We start from the raw sequence: 27,124 nt of genomic DNA on the forward strand, positions 1-27,124 counted from the left end.
CAAACAAGTTTCTGCTCATGTTCAGATGGAGCCTCCTGTGTTTCAGTCTGTGCCCGTTGCCCCTCACCCTGGCGTTGGGCACCACTGAACAGAGTCTGGTCCATCCTCTGACACCCACCCTGAGATATTGATCCCATTGATCAGATCCCTCTCAGCTTCCCTTCTCCAGCTCAACAGCTCCAGCTCTCTCAGTCTCTCCTCACAAGAAAGAAGCTCCAGACCCCTCAGCATCTTTGTAGCCCACTGCTGGACTCTGTGCAGTTATTCCTTCTTAAACTGGGGAGCCCAGAACTGGACACAACTCCAGATGTGGCATCACCAGGGCAGAGCAGAGCGGAAGGAACAACCTCCCTTGACCTGCTGGTCATACCTCTCCTAATGCACCCCAGGTACCATTGGATTACTCTCATCCTTCAGGTTTGCTCGGGCCCTGAGCATCCCCAGCCCCATGTGACCGCACTGCAGCCGAGGTGGGAGCCATACCTTGTAGTCCATCTGCTCGGAGCAGTTAAACACGTACACCATGATGCCCAGGGCTCGCCCCAAATCTTTCGTAGTCTCCGTCTTGCCAGTGCCCGCAGGGCCTGCAGGTGCTCCGCTCATGGTCAGGTGCAGTGACTGGGTCAGGGTGATGTAACATCTTCCACAGTGAATGATGAATGAAAAAAGGAAATATGTCCAATAGGTCAACTGTGGGCTGCAGGGCAATAGCACTAGAGCATTGCACTCAGCAGAGCCTCTCCTCTGAAAAGCTGTACGTGAGCAGGGGTCATGTCTGAGCTGAAAGCCTTCTTGGCATTAATTACCACCTCTGCTCAGCTCTGTTTTCTCCAAGAGATACTCATCTTCCACCAAGGTCTGCCCAAACCTCTTCATGTCCAGCTTGTGTTCTCTCTGGATCCTCATACAACTCATGGATATTGGGCACATCTCAGGCAGTATGAGAAAAGGACAGCTTTTCTGGAAGACCTGTCACTGACAGAAACCTGCTCAGGTGGCCTATGAGTGAACCCAACTCAAAGCTGCAGCAAGTCCCAAAGTTTCTCCATCATGTTGATGATGGACACTGGGGTGGTGTCCACATGTGAGTATCTATACTACCTGTATAAGCCACAGAGGTGTAGTCAATATAGCCAACAAAACCTGATGATACCTGGGGGCTTGACGCAGCTGACTAACACAGGTGACTAGAGCCACCTGAGATGCTCTTGGTTGCTGAAATGTCACATAGGGTGGAGAGATATGACAAGGGGTCCATAGGAGACTTTTACACTTCTGGATTGGCAGCTGGAAGCCAGGTGGGACAACACAGAGTATCTCAAGTAACCCTAGGTGTCCCCACTGAGGCAACCAGGTAGATGTCTGCTTCAAGATGGGATGAAAGCTCTCTAGACTCACCAGCTTTATGGACTGTGGACATCTTGTGCACAGGAAGACACCCACAAGTGTTTTAATGTGTGAGCTGAATCCCACCCAGGGATCTGATGTACAAATTCCCCAGAGGGTACCACCAAAAACCAGATAAGAGTTAGAGCTCGACCACTGGAGTGCTGGGACATGGAGACAGAACAAGAGGGATACAGGTGTCTGAACTAAATCCATCTTTGGTTGGCATCTCTCTCTCTACCTGTGTGGCAAAGCCCAGCTATGACATTGTGTCCCAGGGACTTACCTGTCGGTCAGCGGAGTGATCACAAGCCGAGGGGTATTGCCAAGGTATTCATAGGAGTACAGGAACTGTGCGTCACAGATGTTGGCAAAGCAGTGCCGTTCCTCATCTGACCATCTGTGCCGGAGCTGTGACAGCCAAATGAAGGCCTGGGCATTGTCCACCTGCAACACACCCACAAACACCATCACAGGAAGGCCGGGGATGCCAGACACATGCAGCTCGGGGGCCAAAATAGCGACTGCTATAAAATTTTCATGGGGGATGACTGGTCCTCACTGCAAGGCAGGTGTGGTGAGGAAGGCCGCCTCCTTGCAATGCGGTGAGAAATGTCACCTCCCCATCTCCCATCAGTAAAGGGGGGGAACCAAATTAGTGACCACATTGGTGGGAGAGGAAAAAATTAATGGCCAAGAGAAAGAGCCTTACAAAAAGACTCCTGAATAGATTTAAGAAGCAGCAAGTCATGAAGAAGGTCTCATAATGCAACCAGAGTGAGAGAAGGAGCAGAGGCCATCTAGACAAGGAAGAGGTTGCAGACAGCACCAAGGAAACAGACTGGGGACAGGTGGACAAAGACAGGCATGGCCAGCGCTCTCTGCACAACCAGCAGGCAGGTCCAGATGCATCACTTCACCCCAGGCTGGACCGAGGCACCACTGAGCCCAGCTGAGCCTTGAAGACAGAAACCCTGTGAGCAGCCTGGCTGCCTCTGAGATGACACAGATGAGGGAAGAGCCACAACCCAATACATTCAGGGCATCTTCCCACCCACCTGCAAGGCTAAACACTTGGCATGGTGTCAGGGACAGGGGAGTAGTGTGGGAGAGGTGTTGCAGGAGAAGGGAGTCCCACATAAGTCCCTGTGGCCCCACACCAGACAAAGGACGCTACAAAGAACAAAGCTTGAATGCTTTTTCTTACTTTCTAAAGTCAAAACTGAGACTGAGTCCAGCAGCCTCCCAACACACCACCATCATCCACCAGCACATGTCTTGGCACCAGGACGCAGTGCCGCGCTCTCACTCCTGGTGTGAATCTGCAGCAACTACAAGTTGGTGTTGCAGGGCCATGACACAGCACAGCTCTGCAGGCTTACAGGGGCTTTCTGCACACTTACTACAAACATTGTAGAAATAAATTTAGTCATACGTCTCCCACTGAGACCGGCAGTGATCTGAATGGCCAGTGGTTGGGCCCCCTGAAGCCCCCTCTCCAGCACCCACAGAACTGTGCTGAACTGCCAACACCAACCTTCTGTGCTATCATCTTTGGCACCACATCCCGAGCATGCACGTCGATGGTGCAAATGGTCATGATTTTCTGTCTGTCGCCCTTGGAGAGCTGCCCGATCAGCATGGTAACGAGGGTGTTCAGCTGGGTCACTTGCTTCTTGTGATATTCCTTCATCGCATTCTCGTAGCCTTCCTCCACCCTGGCAAAGGCAATCCCAACCTCGGTTGTCCACCAGATCTGGGTGCAGCAAAGCGCCACCTAGGGAAATAGGCTGGTTCAGTATCAGGGAAAATACCAAAGCTTCCTTATGTTCAAGAGTGTCGGATCCACAGGGAGATCAAGGATGAAACATCCGTGACATGAAATTAAGTATTTTTTCATACAGTAGTCACAGCAGACAGTACAACAAGGATCTGCTCCATGACATTCATTTAAAACACCATATCAGTGATAGACACATTTAGCAGCTAGTTATAAGTAAATCAGCACCTTTCACATGCCTGACACAGCAGAGGAGGAAGAGTTGGAGACCACGAGGTTGTCAGAGGTGCATCTGAGGGGCTCTTCACTCTTATCAGGCCTCACCACTTTGCCTTCCTGCTGCACCTCTCACTGCTCTGGCTGTACAGACTGCACTGCCCAAGCCCCTGGGCTCTGTCACCCAACCAAGAGCCCCAACCAGAGCATGGAGCTCAGCCTGAAAACTCCATCAGGAGACCGCCAGGATAAAGGACAACTCATCCTCCCTTTCTCCTGGATAGCAAGGTGGAGGCCAGAAACATGCCTGTCCACAGCTGCTGAAAGAAGGGAAGGGCAGGACTGATGGGGAACCCAAGAGCTACCTTTCCACGAGCCAGCCTGAGTGGTGATAAGAAGCAGTGGCAGATACCTGGGCAGGATAGTCAAAGAGCCATTGTTCCCTTGGTTTTTCCTCATAAGCCATGACGGCTTCTGTCATCTCATCTCTCATAGTAGCCCTCATGCTGTCTAGTACATGACTGAGCCAGACTTCAACCTGGAAAAGAGATTAAATCCCAGTAACACATTTGCTCTTCTTAAGTGCCTTTGGTAATTAGTGAAGATAGGAAATGAGGCAAGCATCTCAGTTCTCTTTAGACTGGACATGAGGGAAAGGTTCTTCACCCAGAGGTGCTGGACACTGAACAGGCTCCCAGGGAGGTGTCACAGCCCCAACCTGACAGTGTTCAAGGAGAGACTGGACAACGCCCTCAGACACACGGGGTGACCTGTGGGGTTGTCACTGCAGGGACAGGACTTGGACTCCATGATCCTGGTGGGTCCCTTCCAGCTCAGGACATTCTATGAGTTAACCAAACCTCACAGCCTCCTTCAGACTGGGTAGATTTGGCTAATTCTGGTACTGTAGGATTAGCATCTACTTCCAGACACCAAGAACAGAAGACAGATTTTTTTCTTGAACTCTAGCTACAGGAGGAACCAAAATGAACTCCGTCAATGAATAATTTGGTCAGGTGTGTTCCACCTCCAGGCCATGACAGAATCCCTGGTGGGATGTGGGCAGTCTGCCAGCAGCAGAAGAAAGATGCTGCCAAACTTGGGAACACAATTCCTGCTGAATTTCATATTTCACAGGCAAAGCCCTCAACAAGAAGACAGACTGAACGCAGCAAGCTCCATTGCTGGGGAGCTCAGTAGCCGGTATTACGTACTTTAGCTTCCTGTAATAGACCATGCAGAAAGGTGAAACTACCAGGATAGATAAGCTGAGCAGTAGCTTGATTCTTACATTTCATACTTTCACTCGTGGTATGAAATAATGAAGACTTGAGAAACAGGTAAAAGGCCTTCTCCTGCCAAACACACCCGTGCAGAGGTACTATGGAATAGCTTAGTCTCTTTTCAGTCTGCATCCCCTCCCTCACCGAGGATATTTGTAGCAAGCTTTAAGACTAACCTTCAAAAGGTCTTAGAAAAAATCAAATTAAAAACCTAGTCAGAAAAATGGCACAGCTCTTTCTCTCACAGTGGACTGCGACATCCACGTCCCCCCTTAGTGAGGACCTATCCAGAGTGACACGAAAGGTTGTGGTGTAAGGAGGTACTAAATCACCACCTCTTCCAGCTTTTCTCATGCACCAAGGGAGAGCAGTGAAGCTCTATGACGTCTTGGCAAGGGATCTCACACGAGGGGCAGGGGAGCAGACTCCACCGGACAGTTTTGATAGACAAGGACTTCCCTCTCACCTGCCCACTGCAGTCACAGGGCTCGCTGAAGCTGACGTACTCCTCCTCTCTACTGTACATTCCCAGGCCAACCTTGGTTGGCTTTTGCTCAGAGTCCAGCTGGAATTTCATCCTGGCCAAGCCGTCAAAGAGTTTGGAAAGATGACGTTGCACCTGCAAAACGGGTTGTATAAATAAAGCAACCGAGACAGGACGAGCGGAATGAAGATCACTATACATGTCACAAGCAAAATCATGTTAACAAAATATCTTGGATATTTAGGTAGCACCACATCTTCTCAAATGTGGCCAACATACTGCCAACAAAAGCCTCTTGCTGTCTCTTGTAATACTTCCACCTATTTCTACGTAATTTAGAAAACAGACATGCCTTAATAAATCATGTTTCTCCATTGGGAAATCTTCCATACAGAGCAAAAGCATAGAAAACATTGAAACACCTCATGACTCCTACCCCAAATTTCCCTACATGTAGTGATGAGAAGTCTGTAGCCATTTCTCCACCTCATCCTATTCTCAGCACAACGTGGAGTTTTCTTCACTATGAACTTTCCTGTTTTTCCACTACTAGAAACTGATTTTGTGCTAGTGAAATATCCTAAATTCTCTTTCATGGAGAAGAAAGATCTTTATTTCTGCCTAAGACCTATGATAAACAGCCCAGACCTCCTATAGAACAACCATGTTCACCAAAAGCACTCTTCCAGAAGGAAAAGAATAATTCAGTTCTTTCCTGTTCACCTCCATCTGAGTCTGCAAAGCCAACAGGGAGATGCTGTGGGCTCTCAACATCAGCATCTGCCTGCTGGGAGCTGAGCAGGTCACCAGCACTTCTTCCAGACCACTGCGTAACACACAACTGCATCACTGCGCGCCCCACGCCAATGAAGGTGAGATTCTCCTAGGATTGACGTCCCCACAGAAAGGGGAAGCTCCCAAAGCAGTCCCAGACAGGAGCTGCCTCTCTCAATTACAGCAGAGAGGTAGAAAAACTCCCATAGGGGAGATGAGAAATGAGGGAAAGGGACCTGGGGGTCCTGGGGACAGCAGGGTGACCATGAGCCAGCACTGGGCCCTTGTGGCCAGGAAGCCAATGGTACCTGGGGTGGGTTAGAAGGGGGTGGTCAGTAGGTCAGAGAGGTTCTCCTGCCCCTCTGCTCTGCCCTGGGGAGACCACACCTGGAATATTGTGTCCAGTTGTGGCCCCTCAGCTCCAGAAGGACAGGGAACTGCTGGAGAGAGTCCAGCGCAGCCACCAAGATGCTGAAGGGAGTGGAGCATCTCCCGTGTGAGGAAAGGCTGAGGGAGCTGGGGCTCTGGAGCTGGAGAAGAGGAGACTGAGGGGGGACTCATTCATGTTTACAGATATATAAAGGGGGAGTGTCAGGAGAATGGAGCCAGGCTCTCCTCGGTGACAACCAGTGATAGGACAAGGGGGAATGGGTTCAAACTGGAACACAGGAGGTTTCACTTAAATTTGAGAAGAAACTTCTTCTCAGTGAGGGTGGCAGAGCCTGGCCCAGGCTGCCCAGGGAGGTTGTGGAGTCTCCTTCTCTGCAGACATTCAAACCCCCTGGACCCCTTCCTGTGGAACCTCAGCTGGGTGTTCCTGCTCCATGGGGGGATTGCACTGGATGAGCTTTCCAGGTCCCTTCCAACCCTGACATTCTGGGATTCTGCGTGAGATGCCCAATGCTCTGATGCTTTCAGAGAAGGAAGGGTGGAGGTGGATTTGTCCATCTAATTCTGACTCACTGACTCACAAAGAACTACAACCCTCCCTCTCATGAGCTGTGCTGCAAGTGGACGCAGCTTCTCACACACATACAAGCAGGGCCAAACCCTGGGAGGTGCTAAGTGACTCTGAGAAGCACAGGGCACTCAGCATCCCCCCAGATCACAGAATCATTTTGGGTGGAAGAAACCCTCAGGATCAAGTCCAGCCATACCCTAGCTCTGGCACTAATCCATGTCCCTAAGAACCTCGTCTAAATGTCTTTTAAACCCCTCCAGGGATGGTGACTCCAGCACTGCCCTGGGCAGCCTGTTCCCATGCCCCACAGCCCTTTCTGGGAAGAATTTTTTTACAATATCCAATCTGAACCTCCCCTGGCACAACTTGAGGCCATTAAGCGTATCTTGAGGCCATAAGCTTATCTCTTTTCAAACTGTAAGTAAACCGTAGAAACTTTTTCTTACATGTAGAAGCTTCTGGTCACAAATCCCCAGCTGCCCCTTCCCAGACCCTGTCCAGTCTGGAGGGTTCGGACACAACCCCAGCACTTGCTGCGATCCTGCTGCCAGAGCCCGAACGCACCTGAATCTGCACAAGTTCAGCACCCAGTTCACGAGGATAATGTCATTGTGTATTTAATCCTCCTTTAGGAATCATCAGACTTTGAAACTACATTGGGAAGGCTGAGAGTGTATCTATGTATGATACTGCTTGACATTTACTTTGATTTTACTGCAAATACTTTTGAATAACAGAAAACACCAGGAATTTCTTCTTACTCAATAGAGCATTTCAACACAGTATCTTTGCTTCCTGTGTTTTTTTTTTCCTCTTCATTTTAAATATCAATCAACTATGTATTTATGATACTCTGTGGGCTGAAATCACCCAGCAGCAGACACAGATAGAAGCAGCGTTAAAGGTTAGAGGTAAACAACAGCATTTCCAAATACACATGCAAACCTGCTCCATTCCTGTGCTCACATCAATACTGAAAATGGTGGAAAGCCTGAAGAAAGTGAAAATACTCGCTACCAAAAGACAGAATTAGGACTTTGTTCATCATCCAACACTCGCCTTTTGCTGTGAACGTTTTGACTGGTTTTATGCACCAACCTCTGAATAAAAGATGCGTCCCAAACAAGGCCAAGCAGAGCTGTGCAGGGGTGGGTGGCAACCCAAGGAAGTCCTGCCTTGGCCACAGCCACTGTCTGACCACCAGCTGTCTTACCTCTTCCAGGCTGTGTTCTGCTCTTCCCCTGTAAACAGGCCATCCCAAAGACCTTTGCATGGGGGAAGGAAGAAGTGGCTGACTAGCAGATGTCTCCTCTGCCTAAAAACAGAGACGTCTCCAAGCCCTCGGTTGTCAACACTGTCACATTTGAATGATCGGTCTGTGGCTCTTTCAACAACAGATGCTGTTTGCTGGCATCCCAGCTTGGGGAACCAAGCTCAGCAACAAGTTTTGGCTGAGATCCTCAAGAAATGGTTTCCCCCAACCTCACTGTATCCCAGCAGAAACAAACCCACTGTTTTTATGGTATCAAGAACATAGCTCTGCTCTGTGCAGTGCTTTCAGAACCATCTGCAAGCATCACCAGGGACAGATGGGACAACATACAGTGTGCGCATTGCCTTTCAGAGACGACAGATGAAGGCCAGCAGTGAAAGAGTTATTGTTAATCCAAGTGAGGGTGGGAGAAAAGGCACTCAAGAAAGGATAAGCTACAGCTGAGTCCCTAGACAGCATCTTCCACCCTGACATTACTGACAGCTGGAAAATGTGAAGGTGACATAGTGCAAGGCTTACCAGCTGTGGGTTGGTGCCATTGGAAAGAATATCCAATAAATCTGCTGAAGAAACAAAGTAAAATCTGGGAAAGGCCAATCTTTTCATGTCCAAATATTCAGCCAAAGCCTTCTCACACAGGGACAACCTGGGGAGAAGAGCAGAAAAATAGAGCCCAGGACAGGCGGGTGAATATCCTTTAATGTGTCGTGCTACAGTTTGGGTTATCGAGCAGATTCTCCCCTCCCATGGGGAAATGCCAGACATGAGCTGAGCCTGCAGGCTGGTCCTTTACAGCATTTTCCAAATAGATAACAAAGCACATAGTAACTCATAGATCTCTCTCCACTCCCAAGGGTCAAACAGACAAAGAGTCAGAGAATCCTCACCAAAAAGCAGAAACACAGGTGGAAGAAGAGGCTAGAAAGGCTTTGCAGTCTGACTTACTGTTTTAGACAAGCTCTCAACTGCCACAGGTGATTTCACACTAGGATGAAAGTTTCCAAAACTGCTTTTATTCTAATGAGCACATTTTAAAGTCTGATTCAAACCTACTCAGCTTTTTGTGCTTGTGAAGCCTGAAAAGAAACTTGTTTGCTCCGTTCTAAAATGAATCTCTCAGTGTTTACATGTTAAACTGCTGCTGAGCTTTCAAAGTTCATAAATAACATGCAGTTAGTCCTCCGTGGGGAACACGGGCCTTATCTGTTTAGGAAGTAAAATTAGATCTCTATTTTAAATGGATAGTTATTACTGACACAACAGCTCTCACGTTAACTTGTTAGGTGTGTTCCAGGTAGAGTAGCTCATATGTTAGGTGAGAACTGTATCCATCTCTGGACATTAAGGTCTTTCTCAGGGAGTTTAGTTATACCATCTGTGAAGGGTACACACACAAAGATAATTTTGTTAATTAAAGCACACGGGATCAGCTCTGCTGCAGATATCCCTGCTTGGACTGCTAAATAGATATTTAAGACACCAAATTTGGGGTGGCAGTGAGGCCACATGTTATTAAAACCAACTGAGTGCCTAGCTTTGTATGTGTGCAAATCAATATTCAAGATAAGAGTTTGCACATACGCAAAGCCAGAATCCACCTTGGGGGCTTCAGGGTGATGGATCATGAATAAAAAGACTCAATGTGTGAATGCAAAGAACGCACAGTCCAGAAGGAAAGCCTTGGAGCACAGGTTAAACCAACTTATTAGAGCTGATCCCAGTCTCTGACAAAATCCTGGGACTGAAGTTGTACCTACCTACTCTGAATGTCCTCCAGTTGTTGGGACAGACCTGGTTTATTGGTGGCCTCAACCACATTTGGGGTTTTCTGAGTTTCATAGGCCAGTTCTTTAAAGTCCGCATCAATCCCTTCAAAGCGTTTGGAGTCCTAAAAAGCAACACAAACATGTTCATGGTAAAACATGGATTTTGTGCTAAAGGTCTCCATCCTCTGGGTGCTGTCTTTGGGTTGAGGGGAAAACCTTCTGTCCAGTGCAGACAGGGACCCCTCCACCATTCCAGAATGGCTCTTCCACTGACTTGCCTGAAACTAGTCTGCAAACAGGCACTTGCCTTCTTGTCACTGTATCCCAAAGGGGTTGTGGATAAAGTGCTCCATGCAGGAGGCAATGTCTAGGACCAACCATTTTCATGGGATTTAATTCCCCTTGGAAAACCTCATAAATCTCTCTCTCCCATGTCCAGGTGAAGTGCCAAGTTTCCCTGGCTGCAGCAGCAGGAGATGCTCCCACACCGTGGAAAGGCTACCAGCCTCATGTGAGTGCACTCCTCCCCTCCTGCTACAGCACAGGAATCCCAACACCCATCCACAAAACGGGTATGATGACTCTTGTAGAGGAGAGCCCTTCCTTGCCTTCAATGAGGGTATGGAAACCCCACGTCAGCACCGGAGGCCCACATCAACAATTATGCTCCATATCTAACAGGGACTCTGAATTTCTGGAGCTAAACACTGAAGAATAAAGCAAGCTATGTTCAAAACATCTCTGCTCCTCCCTTCTTCCCAGGTCAGGCCTCCTAAGTGAGGCGGGACACTGAACAAGTGTTCCAAGCAGTCCAGGTAACACTTCCACGCTACCCTGTGTTCAGCCCCAGGAGCAAGGCTCCATCTGGAAGGTTGAGCCCTCCCTACACTCACGCCACAGATCCAGCTCCAGGTGAGCATCCCACAGCCTGTCAGCACATCCCCCCAGCCCTGGATGCATCCTGAGGGTGCTCAGCTACAGAGACTTTGAGCTTCAGTCTTTCTTTTACGGAAGAGAAGCTGCTGACTGAGCCACCTGTGTCCCTGGAGCCAAGAGGGCCCCGTGTCCTGGTGCATCCAGCACAGCACGGCCAGCCGGGCAGGGAGGGGATTGTCCCGCTCTGCTCTGTGCTGGGGCGGCCTCACCTGCAGCATTCACTGTGTGCAGGGCTGGGGACACAGGAGAAAAGGAGATAAAGCTACTGGAGGGTGTCCAGAGGAGGGACATGAACTTGGTGAAGGGTTCGGAGGGGAAACCGTATGAGGAGCGGCTGAAGTCCCTGGGTTTGCTCAGCTGGAGCAGAGGAGACTGAGGGCAGAGCTCATGGGGCTGCAGGTTCCTCAGCAGGAGCAGGAGGGGCAGGGCTGAGCTCTTCTCTGTGACAGTGACAGAACCCAGGGAATGGCAGCAGATGTGCCAGGGAGGGCAGTGGGACATGAGGAAAAGGTTCTTCACCCAGAGGTGCTGGACACTGAACAGGCTCCCAGGGAGGGGTCACAGCCCCAACCTGACAGTGTTCAAGGAGAGACTGGGCAACGTCCTCAGACACATGGGGTGAATTGTGGGGTGTCCTGTGCAGGGACAGGAGTTGGACTTGACAATCCTGATGGGTCCTTCCAAGTCAGGACATCCTATGGTTCTATGGTTCATACCACTGCCAGACAGCTACTGAGATGCAGACAGCTGCCCAGCAGGATGCAAATGTAAATCATGATGCAATTTCATACATGACATTAGATAGCTCCTGGATATTAAGAGCTTGCTGGCACATGGTACAGCCTCAGGGCACTGGTTATCAGCACCTGTATATATTGCCCAGTGAGCGAGGTGTGCCCAGAATCATAGAATCATTTAGCTGGAGGAGACCATTGAGATCACTGAGTCCAACCATAACCTAAATCTAGTACTAAACCATGTTCCTCATCTATACATCTTCCAGGGCTGGTGACTCCAGCACTGCCCTGGGCAGCCTGTTCCAATGCCCCACAGCCCTTTGGGGAAGAAATTGTTCCCCAGATCCAACCTCAGCCTCCCCTGGCGCAACTTGAGGCCATTTCCTCTGCTCCTGGCGCTTGTTCCTGGGGAGCAGAGCCCGACCCCCCCTGGCTCCAAGCTCCCTTCAGGCAGTTCAGAGATCAGAAGGTCTCCCCTCAGCTCCTGTTCTCCAGCTGAATCCCCCAGGTCCCTCAGCCGCTCCCATCACACTTGTGCTCCAGCCCCTCACCAGCTCCATTCCCTCCTCTCAACTTGCTCCAGCACCACAAGGGCTTTCTTGGTGTGAGGGGCCAAAAACTGCCCCCAGGACACTCAGCACAGCGTGCTCTCTGAAGCAGATGGAGGAACAGTCCAAGCAGAGCAGAGTGCAGGGTTGGAGACAGAACAGTGTGTTGTCCAGGGGTCAATGGGCTGCGCACATCCCCTCGTGGGTGTTCATCCCACAGTGGTGCTGTCAGCGATGCTGCTCGTGAACAGGGACGGGGGTCACACAGCCAACTGTGGGTCACTCGTGAGTGAAAGGCAGGTTCCTCCACAGGGCTGCGAGTGGTCCAGCGGGGCCAGGAACAAGCTTGGAAGACTTTCTAAATAATCAAGAGAATAGGGAATAAGACTGGAAGCTGGACTCAAAGACAGCCCTGAGGAGGTCACAACCCTGAGGAGGGCATCAGTGACAACTCTGCTCAATTTTCTGAAGCTGAAGTGGGAGAAGAGCTGCTCTCCTGCTGCACCAGCACTGGAGGCAGGGAAGCGGATACTGCAAAGCTGCCTGGTCCAGCTCTGATTTGACAATTTGCACCATCTGAGTAATTATCTCCGTCTTCTCCCCTCCAAGGAAAGAGGGAACATGCCTGTATCACTGAAGGAAGCCAGCAGCCTCCTGCTCAGCCTCCAGGAACTCTGCATCTGCTGTGCAATGGTGGAGGGGAGGAAAAACAGTTTCTCAGCAGGGTTCAGGCACAACCAACAGTACAAAAACATCCTGGGGCAACACTGGGGAAACTGCTGTAGCATTAAGGGAGCCTCCAAGAAAGCAATGCAGCAAGAGAACAGTCCTGCTTGGGGGAACACGGCAATATAGACAACCTTCTTCTGTGTAATGGAGGCTCTTCTTCAACGCTTTCCACACAGGAAAAATAGGATTTGGGATTTCATACCTTAGGAAGCTGTGCCCGTATATCTTCTGAGCCTATGAATATGCTCTCCAAGTGAGACCACGTACGCTGCACTTCGAACCAGAGAGAAATGACGGAATCTGTTGTGGACAGCTTCCTCTGCCATATGGACACTTCCTCCAAGAAGAAAGCGATACATTTGGATGTCATTAAATTCTGCAGCTGCACCTGGTTGTCTTCTAAAGTTTCTATGAGTTCCTCGTCTGACTTCAGCAACGGGATGTTCGTCCGGGGGTGAGGCTCATACTGAAACTCCATGGTGCTCCAAGTCATTTTTAGCTCCTTCAGGACTTTCTCCATACTCATTTCTCGTACCGCTTTGTCCACAATGCCACGAACCCCATCCTCAAAGTTATGGAGGTTGAGCTTCAGGAGGTCAGCCAGCGTGGTGTCCGAGTCCATCACAAACCTCACACCCGTCACCTGCATCAGCTGATTCCAGTGCCTTTCCCTAATGGCGGGATTTTGAAGTTCTGCCACAGCTTTCAGGGCCGTCAGCATGTTCTTCACCTTGCTGTCCAGCCCAGTGAAAGCATCCCACGCCCTCACCTCCTTATCCAAATTCCGAATCTCTCTTGCAAACTTTTTACACTCCAGATCCATGTTTTCCACGTTAATATCCGCCCATTTGGTGGTCTGCCAGTCATCAAGGCAAGTGCCCACAAGGGAGATCATAGCCCAGAGCTCTTTGAGAAGACACAGCTCCTTTCGGCACTGCTTCAGTTGTTTATAGTCTGGCACTATGACTTCAAACAGACCAGCTGATTCATAAATCGAGGTCATGGCTGACTCCGTTTGTTTAATCTCAATGTGCTTTGTATCCAGCAGTTGATAAGGCTTTTTGGTGTCAAACCTAGAAAGAAATGTTTATTCTTCATAAGTGATATTGTAACAACTTCTAAAGAAAACATAAAACAAATGGTGCCTCTGAGACACAAAGCAGACATGATACATCTATAGTACCCATTGATGGTGCAGCCACATGGCACTGCTGACAACCCCTTTAAGCAATATTGTGCACTCAGCATCCAGATTGAATCTCTTGCTAACACCTTACAGTGTTTGCAGGGACAAAACACCCAGGGCATAACAGATACAACACCGTGAGCAGGTAGGAAATGTATGCAAGGGTTCAAGAACACATCCTCAGGACACTCCGAGATGATCCCATGAAGCTTTTCTTCCTCAGGGCTTCTCTGATGTTATAATTTCACTGTACCTGAATGGTGCTTCTTTCCGAAATCGCTCTCTGAATCTGTGTTGCTCAACATCAAACGCCGCACAGCTCTTGCGCACAACTGTCATTTCGTTCGCCTGCAGAGGAGCCACATGCTGCTTCACAGCTATCGCCAGCTTCTTTATATTGTTCCATTTTTCTGGCAGCTCCTGCAAGCAAAATTTAAATGACGGTAGGCAGTATTTGCTATTTGATATAAGATGTGACCGATCTGTTTATGGACAATCACAGAACAGGAAAAGCAACAGATTCCAAGGAAGTTTTGTTGTGATGCAAAAGCTAAACACAATTTGGGATAAAACTTATCAGTTATCCACAATTTTGAAGACGAATGAAGACTGAGACTTTAAAACTGACTGCTCTGATTGCAAAAACATGTTAAATAACTTCAGAAGAAGGGTCCCAGACCAGATCCTGGGCTCCCAGGATGGCTCAGTGGTTGAGAGAGCACAGTTCTCCTGACACCGAGCCCAGCAGGACCCAGAGCTGGCTGGAGGCAGGAGGGTGGGCTGAGGATGCAAGTTCATCACATCGTCCGGCTTCCCAGAGCTAATTAAGAAACAGAGCCTGGGAAATTTCCAGCCAGCTCTTAGAGCAGAAGATATTATGCCAGAAGGACTTCTACAGAGCTTTCTGGGGCAAATCCCTCCAGCCTGCCTGTATAATATTAGTACTAAATAAGACAGTTTCTTTCTCAGGACTGCATCCAAGCTGCTGGTGCACAGCACTGCTAACAATCCACCCTTTGCACCTGGGATTTTATTTAGAAAGAGATTTGATTTCTTCTCTTCTCACTAGACTTCTCGAGCCAAATCCTCACCCCAGACAGTGACACCAGCCAGGGCTCTGCTGTCCTCAAGTCCCACAGCTTTGCTCTCCCACTTCCCCAGGTACTGTGCCAGCCTACAGGAAAGACTTTGGGCTTCTTTTCATCCCAGTGCACATAGTTGAGAAGACTAATGGAGATGCACCAACACTATGCAAAGAAGCGAAATAACCTGGAGGCAGCAGAGGCGGCCAGAGCAGGGCCAGTCCCTCCTGAGGGGTCTCTTTCTGGCACTTCATGTTCCAGTCTCTGTAGAAATCACTATCCATGACCATAGCAGGGCACACATGGAGCTGCTTCCTTGTCCTTCTCATACAAACTATCAGCTCCAGCCCATCCATCTTCATGGCCATGGAGGGAGCGGTACCTGGAGGAACTTACTTTGGTTTTCCTACTGTGTACAGCAGTGAATGAATTATTCAACTATGTGTTGCTGTCACTTGCCAGAAAGAACGAAACTGTTTTGTTATCTCCTACATCTGAATGGCTGCCCTGCATACCTCATTTCTTCTGTCAGAGAAATAAATCAGTTGTTCAAATCTACACGCACAAACAGGCACCAAGCAAGCAGCTCTTGGGCAGAGGAATCAGCAGAGCTGGGTTCCCCATAGCACCATTTTTTATGCTGAACTGAAGCTGCTGTAGCAGCCAAAACATTCATTTAATGCAGCTCTTCTGTTTTTCAGGGTGTCTGTAGGAATCCAGTTATCTTTAGGACCCTTACCCGTGTCAGATTTGGTGATACAACCATCCGTGGATCACGGCTGCACCAGCAGAAAACTGGGGGATTGCTAAACCCCGCTCAGGTCCCATCCAAGCCTGCAGCAGAGGGAGGAACTTCTCCCCAAAAAGCTCTGCCTTAAACCTGGTGTCCTACACAGAGCCCTCTGCACACAACGCCCCGTGACTAAGGGGTATCCATCAGTATGCAGCCACACGCTCCTCCACCGTAACATGGTGACTGCTGCCAGTTCCCCAAGGCTGGCTGGGCATCCCACAGGCTTTTCCAACCTTCACCTCATGGTCCCCTGTCCAGAAATGAGAAGAATTCCCCAAAGAAAAATTGATTCATCAGGGCCAGATGTGGAAAGGTGCTGAAATACTTTCATAACGTGCTCCCAGTGATGTCCTTTGGGTCAAGCAGATTGGGTGTTATAGACCTAGTGGAGGACTGAAGTCCTATGAGAAGGCGACTCCTCTGCCAACATTATCCTTCCCATCTCCACAGTTGCCAAGAACTGGCTTATTTAAAAATAATTATAATTCAAACTAATTAACAGATGTATTTGAAAATGCATTAATTTTTTTCAAGAGTAATCGCTGAGAGTTGGAGCAGGCAATTCTATGTTTTTCATACATAACAAAAGGCTTAATCTCTGCTTTAAAAGAAAAATCTCAATATAACTCCAAAATTTAGAGCTATTAAGGCACATCCCACAATAGTAAAATACTATCCACTGAGGCCCTCTAATGACAGGGAGTGGGGCTTTAAATATTCCTGCAATGCTCTTAAGCTCATACTCTTTGACCCTGGCTACTCGGCAAACCGCCGTGTCCACCGCAGCTTTTCACCCACCTCCAGTTGCTTATAGACTTCCTCCGGCAGCTCTTGCTCATACGTCTTCAGCAGTTCGACGGTTTGCTTCAGGGGCTCGAACATGGCATCGGTGACACTGTGCCTTTCCTTAACGGCCAGGAGATGCCCCATGATCTCCACCAAACCATCATAATCGCCTTTTTCAACCTTTTTGCTCAAACCTTTGTCAGCAGTTTTTATGAACTCGTCCAGGTCAGACAAGCTGTAGAACACAAAACAGGAAAGCACCAAATGAGAGCAGTTCCTACCGGAATCATCCAGGCAGCTGGACTGGCACGGAGAGGGAAAGGCCTGGCTAACTCTGCCCATCACATGGCAACATGCTGAGGGCATCAGAACCACAGTTCATGCTCACAGGGATCCATAGATGTGGTACAGCTTCCTGTGAGGAACGGATAAATGGGTTGGGACTTCACAGGTTGGAGAAAAGGCATTTGAGGAGCACAAGTCTTACGAGGAGCAGCTGAGGGAGCTGGGGCTGTTCAGCCTGGAGAACAGGAGATGAGGGGAGACCTGATCTCTGCAACTGTCTGAAAGGAGGTTGGAGCATGGAGGGGGTTGGTCTCTTCTCTCAGGTAGCAAGTGATAAGATAAAATGGCCTCAAATTTCTCCAGGGGAGGTTCAGATTGGGTATTAGGAAAAAAACTATTCACAGAAATGGCTGTCGGGCCTTGGAACAGGCTGCCCTGGGCAGTGGTGGAGTCACCATCCCTGGAGGGGTTGGATAGACATATAGATGAGGTTCTCAGGGACATGGGGTAGTGCCAGAGTTAGGTTATGGTTGGACTCTGTGATCTTGATGGTCTCTTCCAACCAAACAGATTCTATGACTCTATCCTATGATTCTATAAGGGAGACCTGTGAGCTCGGGTCTGTGGTCTGAAGAGAGTGAATTTGAAAGGACAGTTTTCATGTCATCTCTTCCAATACAAGAATTCAACAAATGAACCTGGTAGGTTGTAAAGCTACAACAAACAGGGATTCTTCTTCGCACGCTGCCTTATTTCAGAGGGTAAGTCTCTGCTGCAGAAGGATGCAGATGTTAAAAATTCACAGCGGTTCAGAAAAGCAACCGAACATTTGTGGGAGAAAAAAAAATCCATCCAGGTCTTTAGATACAAAGGTACAACCCATGACTCTCAAAGTCCTCAGGTATGAATGGTTAGAGACAAGGAGACTATTTGGGGGAAGTTTCCCTACCTGCTTCTTGATCTCACCAGCTGCTGGACACTGTTAGCAGAGCTTGATGGGCTCCTGGATCTTTGGTCCTTTCCATTCTTCCCTTCTCAAAACGCTTACTTTTGAAGTGCCCGCTTAAATTCTGTGGATGCTGCTGGACCAAAACATAGCCCTAAACACTTCACCTATTAAAGACTAAACTGCTGAGTCAGGAGCTCTTAAGAAGAACTCCTAAATGCCTGTTCTAACCTATGCAAAAACCTCTTTGCACAGGAATTATCGTGCTGAAAAGAACACAAGAGATCACAGCAGCCACCACACGCAGCAGCCTTCACTAGTACATATGTCTGTAAATATTTCTTCGTAAGCATCCAAGCCCTGTGGCATCCTTCAGCTGCTACTACTCAAATAAATCACCTAACACATCATCCTGCAGAGACCAGGCGGCTGAGCAGCTATTCAGAGCAGGGAACACATGTTAATTCAAAACTTACATCCAAAGCTCCTCCTTTTTGTAACCTTGAAACTGCCTCCCCATGACTGCTCATGCCAGGCAACCCAAATTACTTTTTTTACAAAGAGTGCACTCAAAAGAGCACTGCATTTAGAAACGGAGCAAGTATCTCATGGCATTAATGCAGCTTTACTGATGGCAAATTCAACAAAATAAGCATAGAGCCCTAGAAGAGATCAGATTAGTTGGACCAGGATGAACAGACAAACAGACATCCTGTCCAACACCACACAGTAGGTCGTAGGAGCATCAGCTCGCAGGATGTCGATGGTACCGAGTTCGTGGAACTGTTTGCACTTTACACACTCAGCTGGACCAGCTGCTCCCAGCAGAGACGAGGGGATGAAAGTCAGCAGAGATGCGATGGAGCTGGCAGGGGGTGTGTGCCCCCTCCTCTTGCTCCTGTATTAGCCTTTTGCTTATCAGTGTGAAATGATAAAGCCCAGCCAACACAAGAGAAACCCACTTTGGTTCTGGGAAGAAGAGGTAGAACGGTTCCTACCTGTGCATGACGTGGTCCATGAGATGCTGCTTGAACACCAAGCTCCACCGTTTAATCACGTTCAGCAGAGACGCTTTGAAAGGCCGAGCATCAACTTTCATCCAACTCTGGAAAATGCTGATGGGCTCGATGCGATTCACCTCCTCATAGATCTTCTCGTAGGAGTCAATCTGCTCTCGGAACTGCTGCAGCGTGGGAGGTGACTCAGGGACCCCGTTCTCTGCATGGGCCTCGATTTCTGCCGCAGTGAGAATGTGCCCGTAGAGGAGGAACTGGCGGAAGAACTCCTTTCTGTCCTCCCCGTACAGGTAGGAGTAGCGGTCGAAGGCACTGCGGTAATCACAGCAGGCCGCCATCACGGCCTGCACACGCCCCATCAGCTCATGGCGCATGTCGGCCAGGTCAGCCATGTCCTCCATGTCAGCCTGGAGAGAAGAGGAGAGGAGCTCGCAGTGATGCGGGGGCAGCGTGGCACCTCCTCACTGCCACACAGCGTGAGGGAGCTCCACAGCCACGGACCTGGTAGTGGAGGAAGCCGCTGTGCTCAGCCAGCCTGGGCACCAGCGATGAGATCCGGTAGATGTCGTTGAGAAGACCTTCCACCACGTCGTAGAAGCCGTCGTTTGTGCCAGGGTCCAAGGAGGGTTGAAATATCAAATCTGGGATCACCAAATCCAGCTGCACCTCAAACAGGGGAGGAAGCCCTGCCTTGGGATCTGGTAGGGAAGAACAGAGGTGCCAGGTTATTTTTGAAGGGGAGAAAAGTGATCTAGAGCCACCACTAACATCCCACCACAAGACACACACATGCCCCACAGGGACACCAGGCAGGTGGGACACCCACTCGCTGGGTCCAGTGACATTGTGTCTGCATACAACGCAGAGGGGAGGCTGCCAAACCAGCTGGTGTTCTGGTACCCACAGGAGATACTGGAGAACAGATGAGACACAAGTGATTTAAGGACCGGAAAAATGCTGTGGAGGGAAGCCTTAAAGAGACCAGGCTCTTCAGCTAATCAAAAGGGAGTCTGAGAGCTGAACAATTACAGCGCATAAGTACTTAAAGAGGAGAAAAACAACAGGAACCAAGAGGCTCTTTAATTTAGTGGAGAAAGGCATGAAAAAATAAAACACCAACTGGTTTCACAAATGTGAAATTATGTGCTTGTTTTTAACAAGATGGTGAGGAACTGGATGCAATTCTCCAGCTCAGTGTGCCTCCACATCCAGGAGGGAAGCGTTCTGAAGATGTGCTTTAGCTGGACACAGCTGCTCTCAGCAGAGTGACCCTCCGTGGCAGCCTTAGGCAGGAGCTCTGCTTTGGTGACCCCTCTCCTCACTCCTCAGTGATGGAGGTTTTTCTTTCATGTCTTTCATCCACAGAACCAACTCTTGAGACTCTCCACAAACGAAAGGTTGTGTCACCTTGATGCTTTGTGCATGGGAGGTCAGGAGATGGCTGATGCCCAAGAACAGACTTGGAATGATGCCTCAATTCTGTCTGTTCACAAATCCCAGCAAATGGTGCACAGTCATCTCTGTCCCTTCCCTTGAGCAAGGCTTTGCTCCAGTGACCAGGGGACAGAGTTACCCTCTGAGTCTGGAGGCTCCTCCAGCACTTGCTGTAGACAATGCAAGAGGCAGAGTAGAAAGACCACCACAAGTCAAAGCACAAAACAGAAACTTCCTTTTGGTGAGACTGAAGATGGTATCACGGCCAGAGCTGAGGAACCAGCAGTTACCTGTGTTTTCGAGGAGGTACTTGAGTGAGCACTCAATGGCAGTGAAGAATCCATCCAGAACTATCTCATCCACGTAATCCACATAGGCCTTCCAGATGTCAGATGCTGGGTCTGCAAGTAAGAGGCTCTGGTTTTCCTGGAAGAAAAAGACGACACTTTGAAATACAGCGGGGCTGAGTCTGTCCTACAAGAGCTGCCCACAGCTGAGGACTCATGGCAATGAGCACACAGGTACCAGCCCTGCGGGGGGTGAGAAACCAGACAGACGGATGTTGCTGCTGGTAGCATGGCCACAATTTTCTCCTTCTGTCAAGGGCTGCTTTGTCATCTGAAGCAACTCAAAATAATCACAAGGTAAAAATGGAGTGCGTGAGAGACTTAGCAGCCCTGCAACCTTCTCCTCCCTCTTCTCTGAGGCCAAAGGGCTCAAGGGTGCTTTGCAGACCTGGGCCAAAGGCTCATCCCAATGCATGAAGCCTCAGTCCTTGTGGCCTGTATAATGTTACCTTGGGTGGATGAGTCCTTCCAAGTGGACTGCTTACACCTCTGCCCTACAAATGGTCATGTCAAAACAAGAGAACTTTAAAATTCAGAAAAGGGTTTTTAAATAAACCAAGTGAAAATAGTTAAAGATTGGGATCAGAAGACAAAGGGTTGGCTTACAGCCTCCCTTCTCAGCTTATTGCGTTCCTTACCTCCAGGCAAGTTCACAGTCAGGAAATTCACGGTTTTCTAGGCCACAGAATGGCCCCATCCTTCTTGCGTCTCCTCTTCCACACCCACAAGACCGGCCTGGGTATCCATCCCCTGCACCTCCCAGGCTCTGCCGTGATCCTGTTCCGGCCTTGCTATGCCCTCTGAGGGCTCTTTCTCCTAAGCCTGCCAGGGGCTCTCAACACAGGCACGGGCTCAAAAAAAACGTAAGGTCCAGCTTGCAGTCTGCTGCCAGGGGTTCAAAGCCGGCTGTATTTCATCTCTGGGGACACAGGAGAGGGTGCCATTCCCAGTGGCATGGCAGCTTGGCACACATGAGATCATAGAATCATTCTGGTTGGAAGAGACCCTCAAGATCATCGAATCCAACCATAACCTAACTCCACCACTAACCCATGTCCCTAAGAACCCCATCTGTACATTTGTTAACACCTCCAGGGATGTGACTCCACCACTGCTCTGGGCAGCCTATTCCAAAGCTTCACAATCCTCTCTGTGAATTATTTTTTCCTAATATCCAATCTGAACTTTCCTTGGTGCAACTTGAGGCCACTTCCTCTCATCCTATCTCTTACTACTTGGGAGAAGAGACCAACCCCCTCCATGCTCCAACCTCCTTTCAGACAGTTGCAGAGAGCAAGAAGGTCTGGCCTCAGCCTCCTCAAGATAGAGTGGCATTGCCAACTGGGCTTGAGTCAACCCAGAGTTGCTGCTCCCCAACTTTACACATCAACGCTGAGTGATTAAACTGTTAACAGAGCAAGCCAGGGCTCTGGTGCCTTGCAGACTCACCTCCACATTTTGCTGACACAAGAGAAAGGGGAACTTCACAGGACTGAACACTATGGGAATGCCCATTTGAAAGCACCACCCCCTCTTCACCGTCCCATGCCCTTGTATTTGACAATGCCCCCTTGTCACTGGTGTTCTACTGAACCTTTACTCCAGAGGCCTCATCCTGGTGCAAAAGGGCAATGCAAGCCAGCATCTCACTGTCCTGCCTGTGCTTGTGGGTGCACGTACCCAAACTCTCTGTGCTCTTCTCTCAGCAGCCTCAAGACTCACCTGCTCAAAAGAAGACCTGAACACCCAAGGGAAACACAGCAGACCAGCTCTTGGCCCCTTTGCTGCTGTTCCTCCAGGTTTGACCAGCACAGCAGGACAGAGGCATGGGGACATCCTATTTTGGGCCACGGTGCCTTTCCCTCCCCAGGACCTTCATGCTGCTTTGCAGTTGGTCCTGCCCTGTGAGCCACCAGAGCAGCGGTGCCAGCCCTTCTGCCTTGGCCACAGCCCCATGTTCTCTCCGGTCAATTTAGGAAGTGTTCCCATCTTTTGGGTGTAGCTGGAGGTGGTTGAGCCTGTCACAGCTGTAGCAGCAGGACAACGTGGGCATAGTAAAATCCTCGCCGTGGGTTCAGAGGGTACAGAAGTGGGTCAGAAGCCCAAGGCTGAGTGCAGACAGTGAAGTAAGGTGAGCAACAAGGGCTCAGTGTCCCAGAGAGGGTCAGCCCAGTCTCTCCAGAGTCCAAGGCCAGATGGTGACCCTCAGGAGTGGGCTGGACCTAAAATCCATCTGCCTTCCAGCCAAGGTGCTGTCCCTGACACGCTAAAACCTCTGGGCAGGTGAGGCGCAGAGATTTGGGCTTTCTCCTGCTCTGCAAAGAGGACTCTCAGCTCTGGCAAAGCCACTGGAAAAAACCCAGGGTTCAGACAGCAGCTTTTTTCTTGTTACTCAGCTTCTCCCTGGACTGACAGCGTCACCTCCTGCTCCCACAGAGGAACAACAAGCCTAAAGCAGAAAGGTCAGCCACAGCCAGCTGCCTCTCCATTTTAAGGTGAATATTTCGGAGGAGTTTTTCCTCTGAGCAGGATCCCAAAGCCTGATGCACGACTCCCCTCTAGTGGCTTCACAAGAACCAGGACTGGGAGCCAGACTGGGCTGCATCGGCTCCCACTCCTGCTCCAAACTCGGTGCCTGGTCAGCAGCCCCGCACACTCAGCTGTACCAGCTCACCCATCAAAGTATTCCTTAATCAACAACAGGTAAGTTTTTCAAATGAGTTAAGGGAGTTAATTTTAAGGTGAAGCAGCTCTGGACATTTTCACCAGAGCGGAGAGACACCCAGAGCCTATGAAGAGTCAACAAACCCCTGGAGAAGGTCCCCCCTCACCTTCACCAGCAGATGAATCCTCTGCCCTGACTCTCGGACAAGGCTGTAACGCCGTTCCAGGCGGTCCTGACAGTCCTCCAGGCTCAGCAGCGATTCTCTTTTACAACCTCTTCTCACAAATATGGGCGACGCCCACGATCCCACGATGGTCTGGATCTCCTCAACATTGTTTTTGGCTTTCTGTATCCTCTGCTCGAGGTCATGGACATCATCCATCACCATGGAGATGTGATCCCAGACACCTGGTAAAAAATGAGATGATTGACTACTTTTTTTCAGAGCTGCATGGCCAAGCTCTTGTGCACTCTCCATAAGACTTTTCCCCCACGGTTTCATGTATTTCTCACCCATCATTAACACAAGAGACTTACCACCTCAACCAAAAGAGTCACTTCTAGCTCCCTCCTACCCCAACAATCCATGGTACAGCTGCAGCCTCTGTTTTCTGCCAGGAGCACCAGCACCGTGGGGACGTCTGACACTTCCCCCTTTCCCGTACCCAGATTTAATCTGCTACCAGAGAGAGAACAAGGACAACAGGCTGAGTGTTCCTGCCACTGTCACTAGAGCAGGGACCCACAGCCCCACAAACACAGGCTGTGACAGCCCAAGGTACCAGCGAGGGCTGCATTTAGATTCAGGGAACTTCATCTGCAGGAAAGTCCCTTCATCTTTGTTGTGCAATGGAGAAAGAGTTTTTCAGCATGAGGAATTCTGCTTTGCAAGTTCCCAAGGGAGGACACTTGTTCCTGTTCATACCACAAGCCTGATGACAGAAATATATATTCCAACAGCGAGCAGTTTGCTTTCACCAAGAGGAAACAAATTGTCTTCCTCCATTCTGCTTTGCAGTTAAAACTGATCAAGCAAGAACACTGGTTAAATCATCCCAAAGTCACGGTGCACAAACCTCACCACTAACCACAGTATTTCATCTGGCTGGAAAGGATAACGAGGTGGCCCTGGCCCCCACCGGGAGAAGTCTGTCCCAAGCCAGATGGCTGGGCCAAGGGGTCCCAGTCCCTGCACAACTCAGGGAGAAAGCAGTGCCTTGGGGACACAGGGACATGACCACACAGTGGGTCACTTGGGCTGGCACGGGCAGGGAGCAGACTCTTCAACCCCAGCCTTGCCAGCTCTCACAAACCCCAATCTTGCCGTTTCCTCAGCATCACTGCTTACAGGGCAGCCTCTCTTCCCCAAAAGCCCAGAGGGAAGCTGAAGGGATCAGGATCCTGTCCCCAGCCCAAGCAGATCAAGGTAAGATGGGAAGGAGCAGGCAGGCTGGGGGCTGCCCTTTGTCTCCCCAGTGCTGGCTCTGCTGGAGAGTCCCCTGCCCTGCTGTGAACTGTCACTGGGAACCAGGTGATGGAGGCTGGGGACATGGGAGGAATCTGATGAGACCCAAGTGAGCAGGTTAACCATGAGCAATGTGCCCTGTGGCCAAGAAGGTTGATGGTACCTGGGCTGCGTGAGTAGGAGTGTGGCCAGCAGGTCGAGGGAGGTGAATCCTCCCCCTCTGCTCTGCACTCGTGAGGCCCCATCTGAGTGGTGTGTCCAGTTCTGGGCACCCCAGTTTAAGAAGGACAAGGAATTACTGGGGAGAGCCCAGCGGTGGCTACCAAGATGCTGAGGGGTCTAGAGCATTTTTCTTCTGAGGAAAGGCTGAGAGAGCTGGGGCTGTTGAGCTGGAGAAGAGAAGCTGAGAGGGATCTGATCAATGGGATCAATATCTCAGGGTGGCTGTCAGAGGATGGAGCAGACTCTGTTCAGTGGTGCCCAGCACCAGGGTGAGGGGCAACGGGTACAGACTGAAACACAGGAGGCTCCATCTGAACATGAGCAGAAACTTGTTTGCTGGGAGGTGCCAGAGCCTGGCCCAGGCTGCCCAGAGCGGGTGTGGAGTCTCCTTCTGTGAGACATTGAAACCCGCCTGGACCCACCTGTGTGATCTGCTCTGTGACCCTGCGTGAGCAGGGGGGTTGGACTGGGAGATCTCCAGAGGTCTCTTCAGCCCTCACCAGTCTGGGATTCTGTGAAATCCTGTACGGCCTCTTTTGCCCTAACACAGAGCTAGCTCACCCTCCATCTTCCAGTTGAGTGTTTCTTCTGCCTTCTTCAGCTTCAAGTTAATATCCCACAGCTGCTCCTGTATGAGAGGGTATTCGACCTCCAGGACTGTCTTCAGGACCTTGTTGTATCTGTTCACCATCAGCTCCAAGTTGGCCGCCAGCTGCCGGTATGACTCCTTGGAGGAATAGATTTCTGCTGCCGTGGGTGGGATGGCTCCCAGCCGGCTGCCAGACAGGTAGCTCAGCTCCCTCAGCACCGACACCAGCTGCAGAAACAAGGCAGAGAGCTGAATGTGAGACAATCCTCCCCATTCACCTGGTAGACACCCTCCCGTCAATTCTGGGGATCTTAGGGGGTTCCTGCTGTTTTATTCACAAAGCAGTACGCTCTGAGAAGGGCCTGGACACCTCCTAGTCCAGACCATCTCCCTCCCATTGATCTTTGCCTCTGATTTGCTTCCCAATCAAAGACATATAGCTCTGTTAACTACCCAGCCAGCAAACCCTGTGCAGCCTCTAAAAGCCATGATGATCTCTGGTCTTCTCAGCTATCCTCATCAATACAGTCTTTCAGCAATACTGTGCCTGCAGGAGGAGGCACAACCAAAAGCATCTTTGAGTTGTGATGGAACGGGATTGAGTGGGTTATTAAACTATAAACCCAAGTAGAAGTGAGTCCCTGCAACAAACGGAGCAGCAAGGTCTTCCAACGCAATATATCACTTCTAAGACAAAAAAAAAAAATCTTTGCTCAGTTTAGTGGCTTGTGAGAGGGAAAATGCTCCTGAAACTGCACATTTTGGCTGGGTGACAGAAATTCAGTATATTGTATGGGCAATGGCAGGGGTGAGGAGTATCTACAATACTAAAGTGACTATGTCCACAATGACAAGAAGAGGAAAGAAAGACGGAGCGCAGAAGGGTGAAGGGAGCAGTTTGAGGAGGTGGATGGAAGAGGATGGGATGGGAGGAAGGGAAAAGCAGGGGATTGAGGGAGCAGGAGGCCAAGTGAGATAGAACCAAACTCCCCTCCCTTTTATGCACTGGAATGTCTGAGACATCCCCACCATGGTGTCAAGGATGTCTTACCCTCTTTCCCTCTCCTCCATGGAAGGTGAGCTCTGGAAGATTCTTTAATGTTGAAGGGTTGCAAATACATCCTCCCTTTAGGCAAAATGAGGTGCTCCTATCTGCTCTGAAGGGCATGAAGGGGCTGCTAAGCAGGCACCTGAGGACATGAGGCAGTCCTCAGTATGGAAAGCTGAGAGCAGCGCAGAAGCACTCAGAGACTGGAGCTGAGAACATGCTCAGCACGTCACAGGCTCCAAACCCTGGCACCAGGGTGAAGGGTGGAAAACATCCCCTGGGGCCATTTGCTTCCCACCTTAGCAAGGAGATTCCAAGGAGCTGGACAAATCCTTTGTCTGAGAGCCAAGCTGGAATGAGCTCTGGAACCTCAACACTTTTCTCTAA

At 49.9% G+C, this 27,124-nt stretch overlaps 1 protein-coding gene across 2 annotated transcripts in view; it reads right to left on the bottom strand.

The window, feature by feature from the left end:
• LOC139825711 (dynein axonemal heavy chain 9-like) overlaps nucleotides 1-27,124 on the bottom strand; it is a 108,068-nt gene that overhangs the window by 59,649 nt on the left and 21,295 nt on the right. For both annotated transcript variants that reach the window (XM_071799732.1, XM_071799731.1), the window contains 15 exons: nucleotides 25,662-25,917; nucleotides 23,580-23,821; nucleotides 20,692-20,827; nucleotides 19,469-19,665; nucleotides 18,950-19,374; nucleotides 16,733-16,955; nucleotides 14,313-14,479; nucleotides 13,076-13,946; nucleotides 9,915-10,045; nucleotides 8,677-8,803; nucleotides 5,132-5,284; nucleotides 3,795-3,920; nucleotides 2,924-3,163; nucleotides 1,673-1,833; nucleotides 484-640 (listed from right to left, as the gene is read on the bottom strand). In XM_071799732.1, coding sequence (XP_071655833.1) covers nucleotides 484-640; nucleotides 1,673-1,833; nucleotides 2,924-3,163; nucleotides 3,795-3,920; nucleotides 5,132-5,284; nucleotides 8,677-8,803; nucleotides 9,915-10,045; nucleotides 13,076-13,946; nucleotides 14,313-14,479; nucleotides 16,733-16,955; nucleotides 18,950-19,374; nucleotides 19,469-19,665; nucleotides 20,692-20,827; nucleotides 23,580-23,821; nucleotides 25,662-25,917 — 3,612 coding nt within the window. The remainder of the gene's footprint in view (nucleotides 1-483; nucleotides 641-1,672; nucleotides 1,834-2,923; nucleotides 3,164-3,794; nucleotides 3,921-5,131; nucleotides 5,285-8,676; nucleotides 8,804-9,914; nucleotides 10,046-13,075; nucleotides 13,947-14,312; nucleotides 14,480-16,732; nucleotides 16,956-18,949; nucleotides 19,375-19,468; nucleotides 19,666-20,691; nucleotides 20,828-23,579; nucleotides 23,822-25,661; nucleotides 25,918-27,124) is intronic.

Source organism: Patagioenas fasciata, chromosome 27 (genome assembly GCF_037038585.1).
Source record: "Patagioenas fasciata isolate bPatFas1 chromosome 27, bPatFas1.hap1, whole genome shotgun sequence".
In the NCBI taxonomy this organism is placed as follows: domain Eukaryota; kingdom Metazoa; phylum Chordata; class Aves; order Columbiformes; family Columbidae; genus Patagioenas; species Patagioenas fasciata.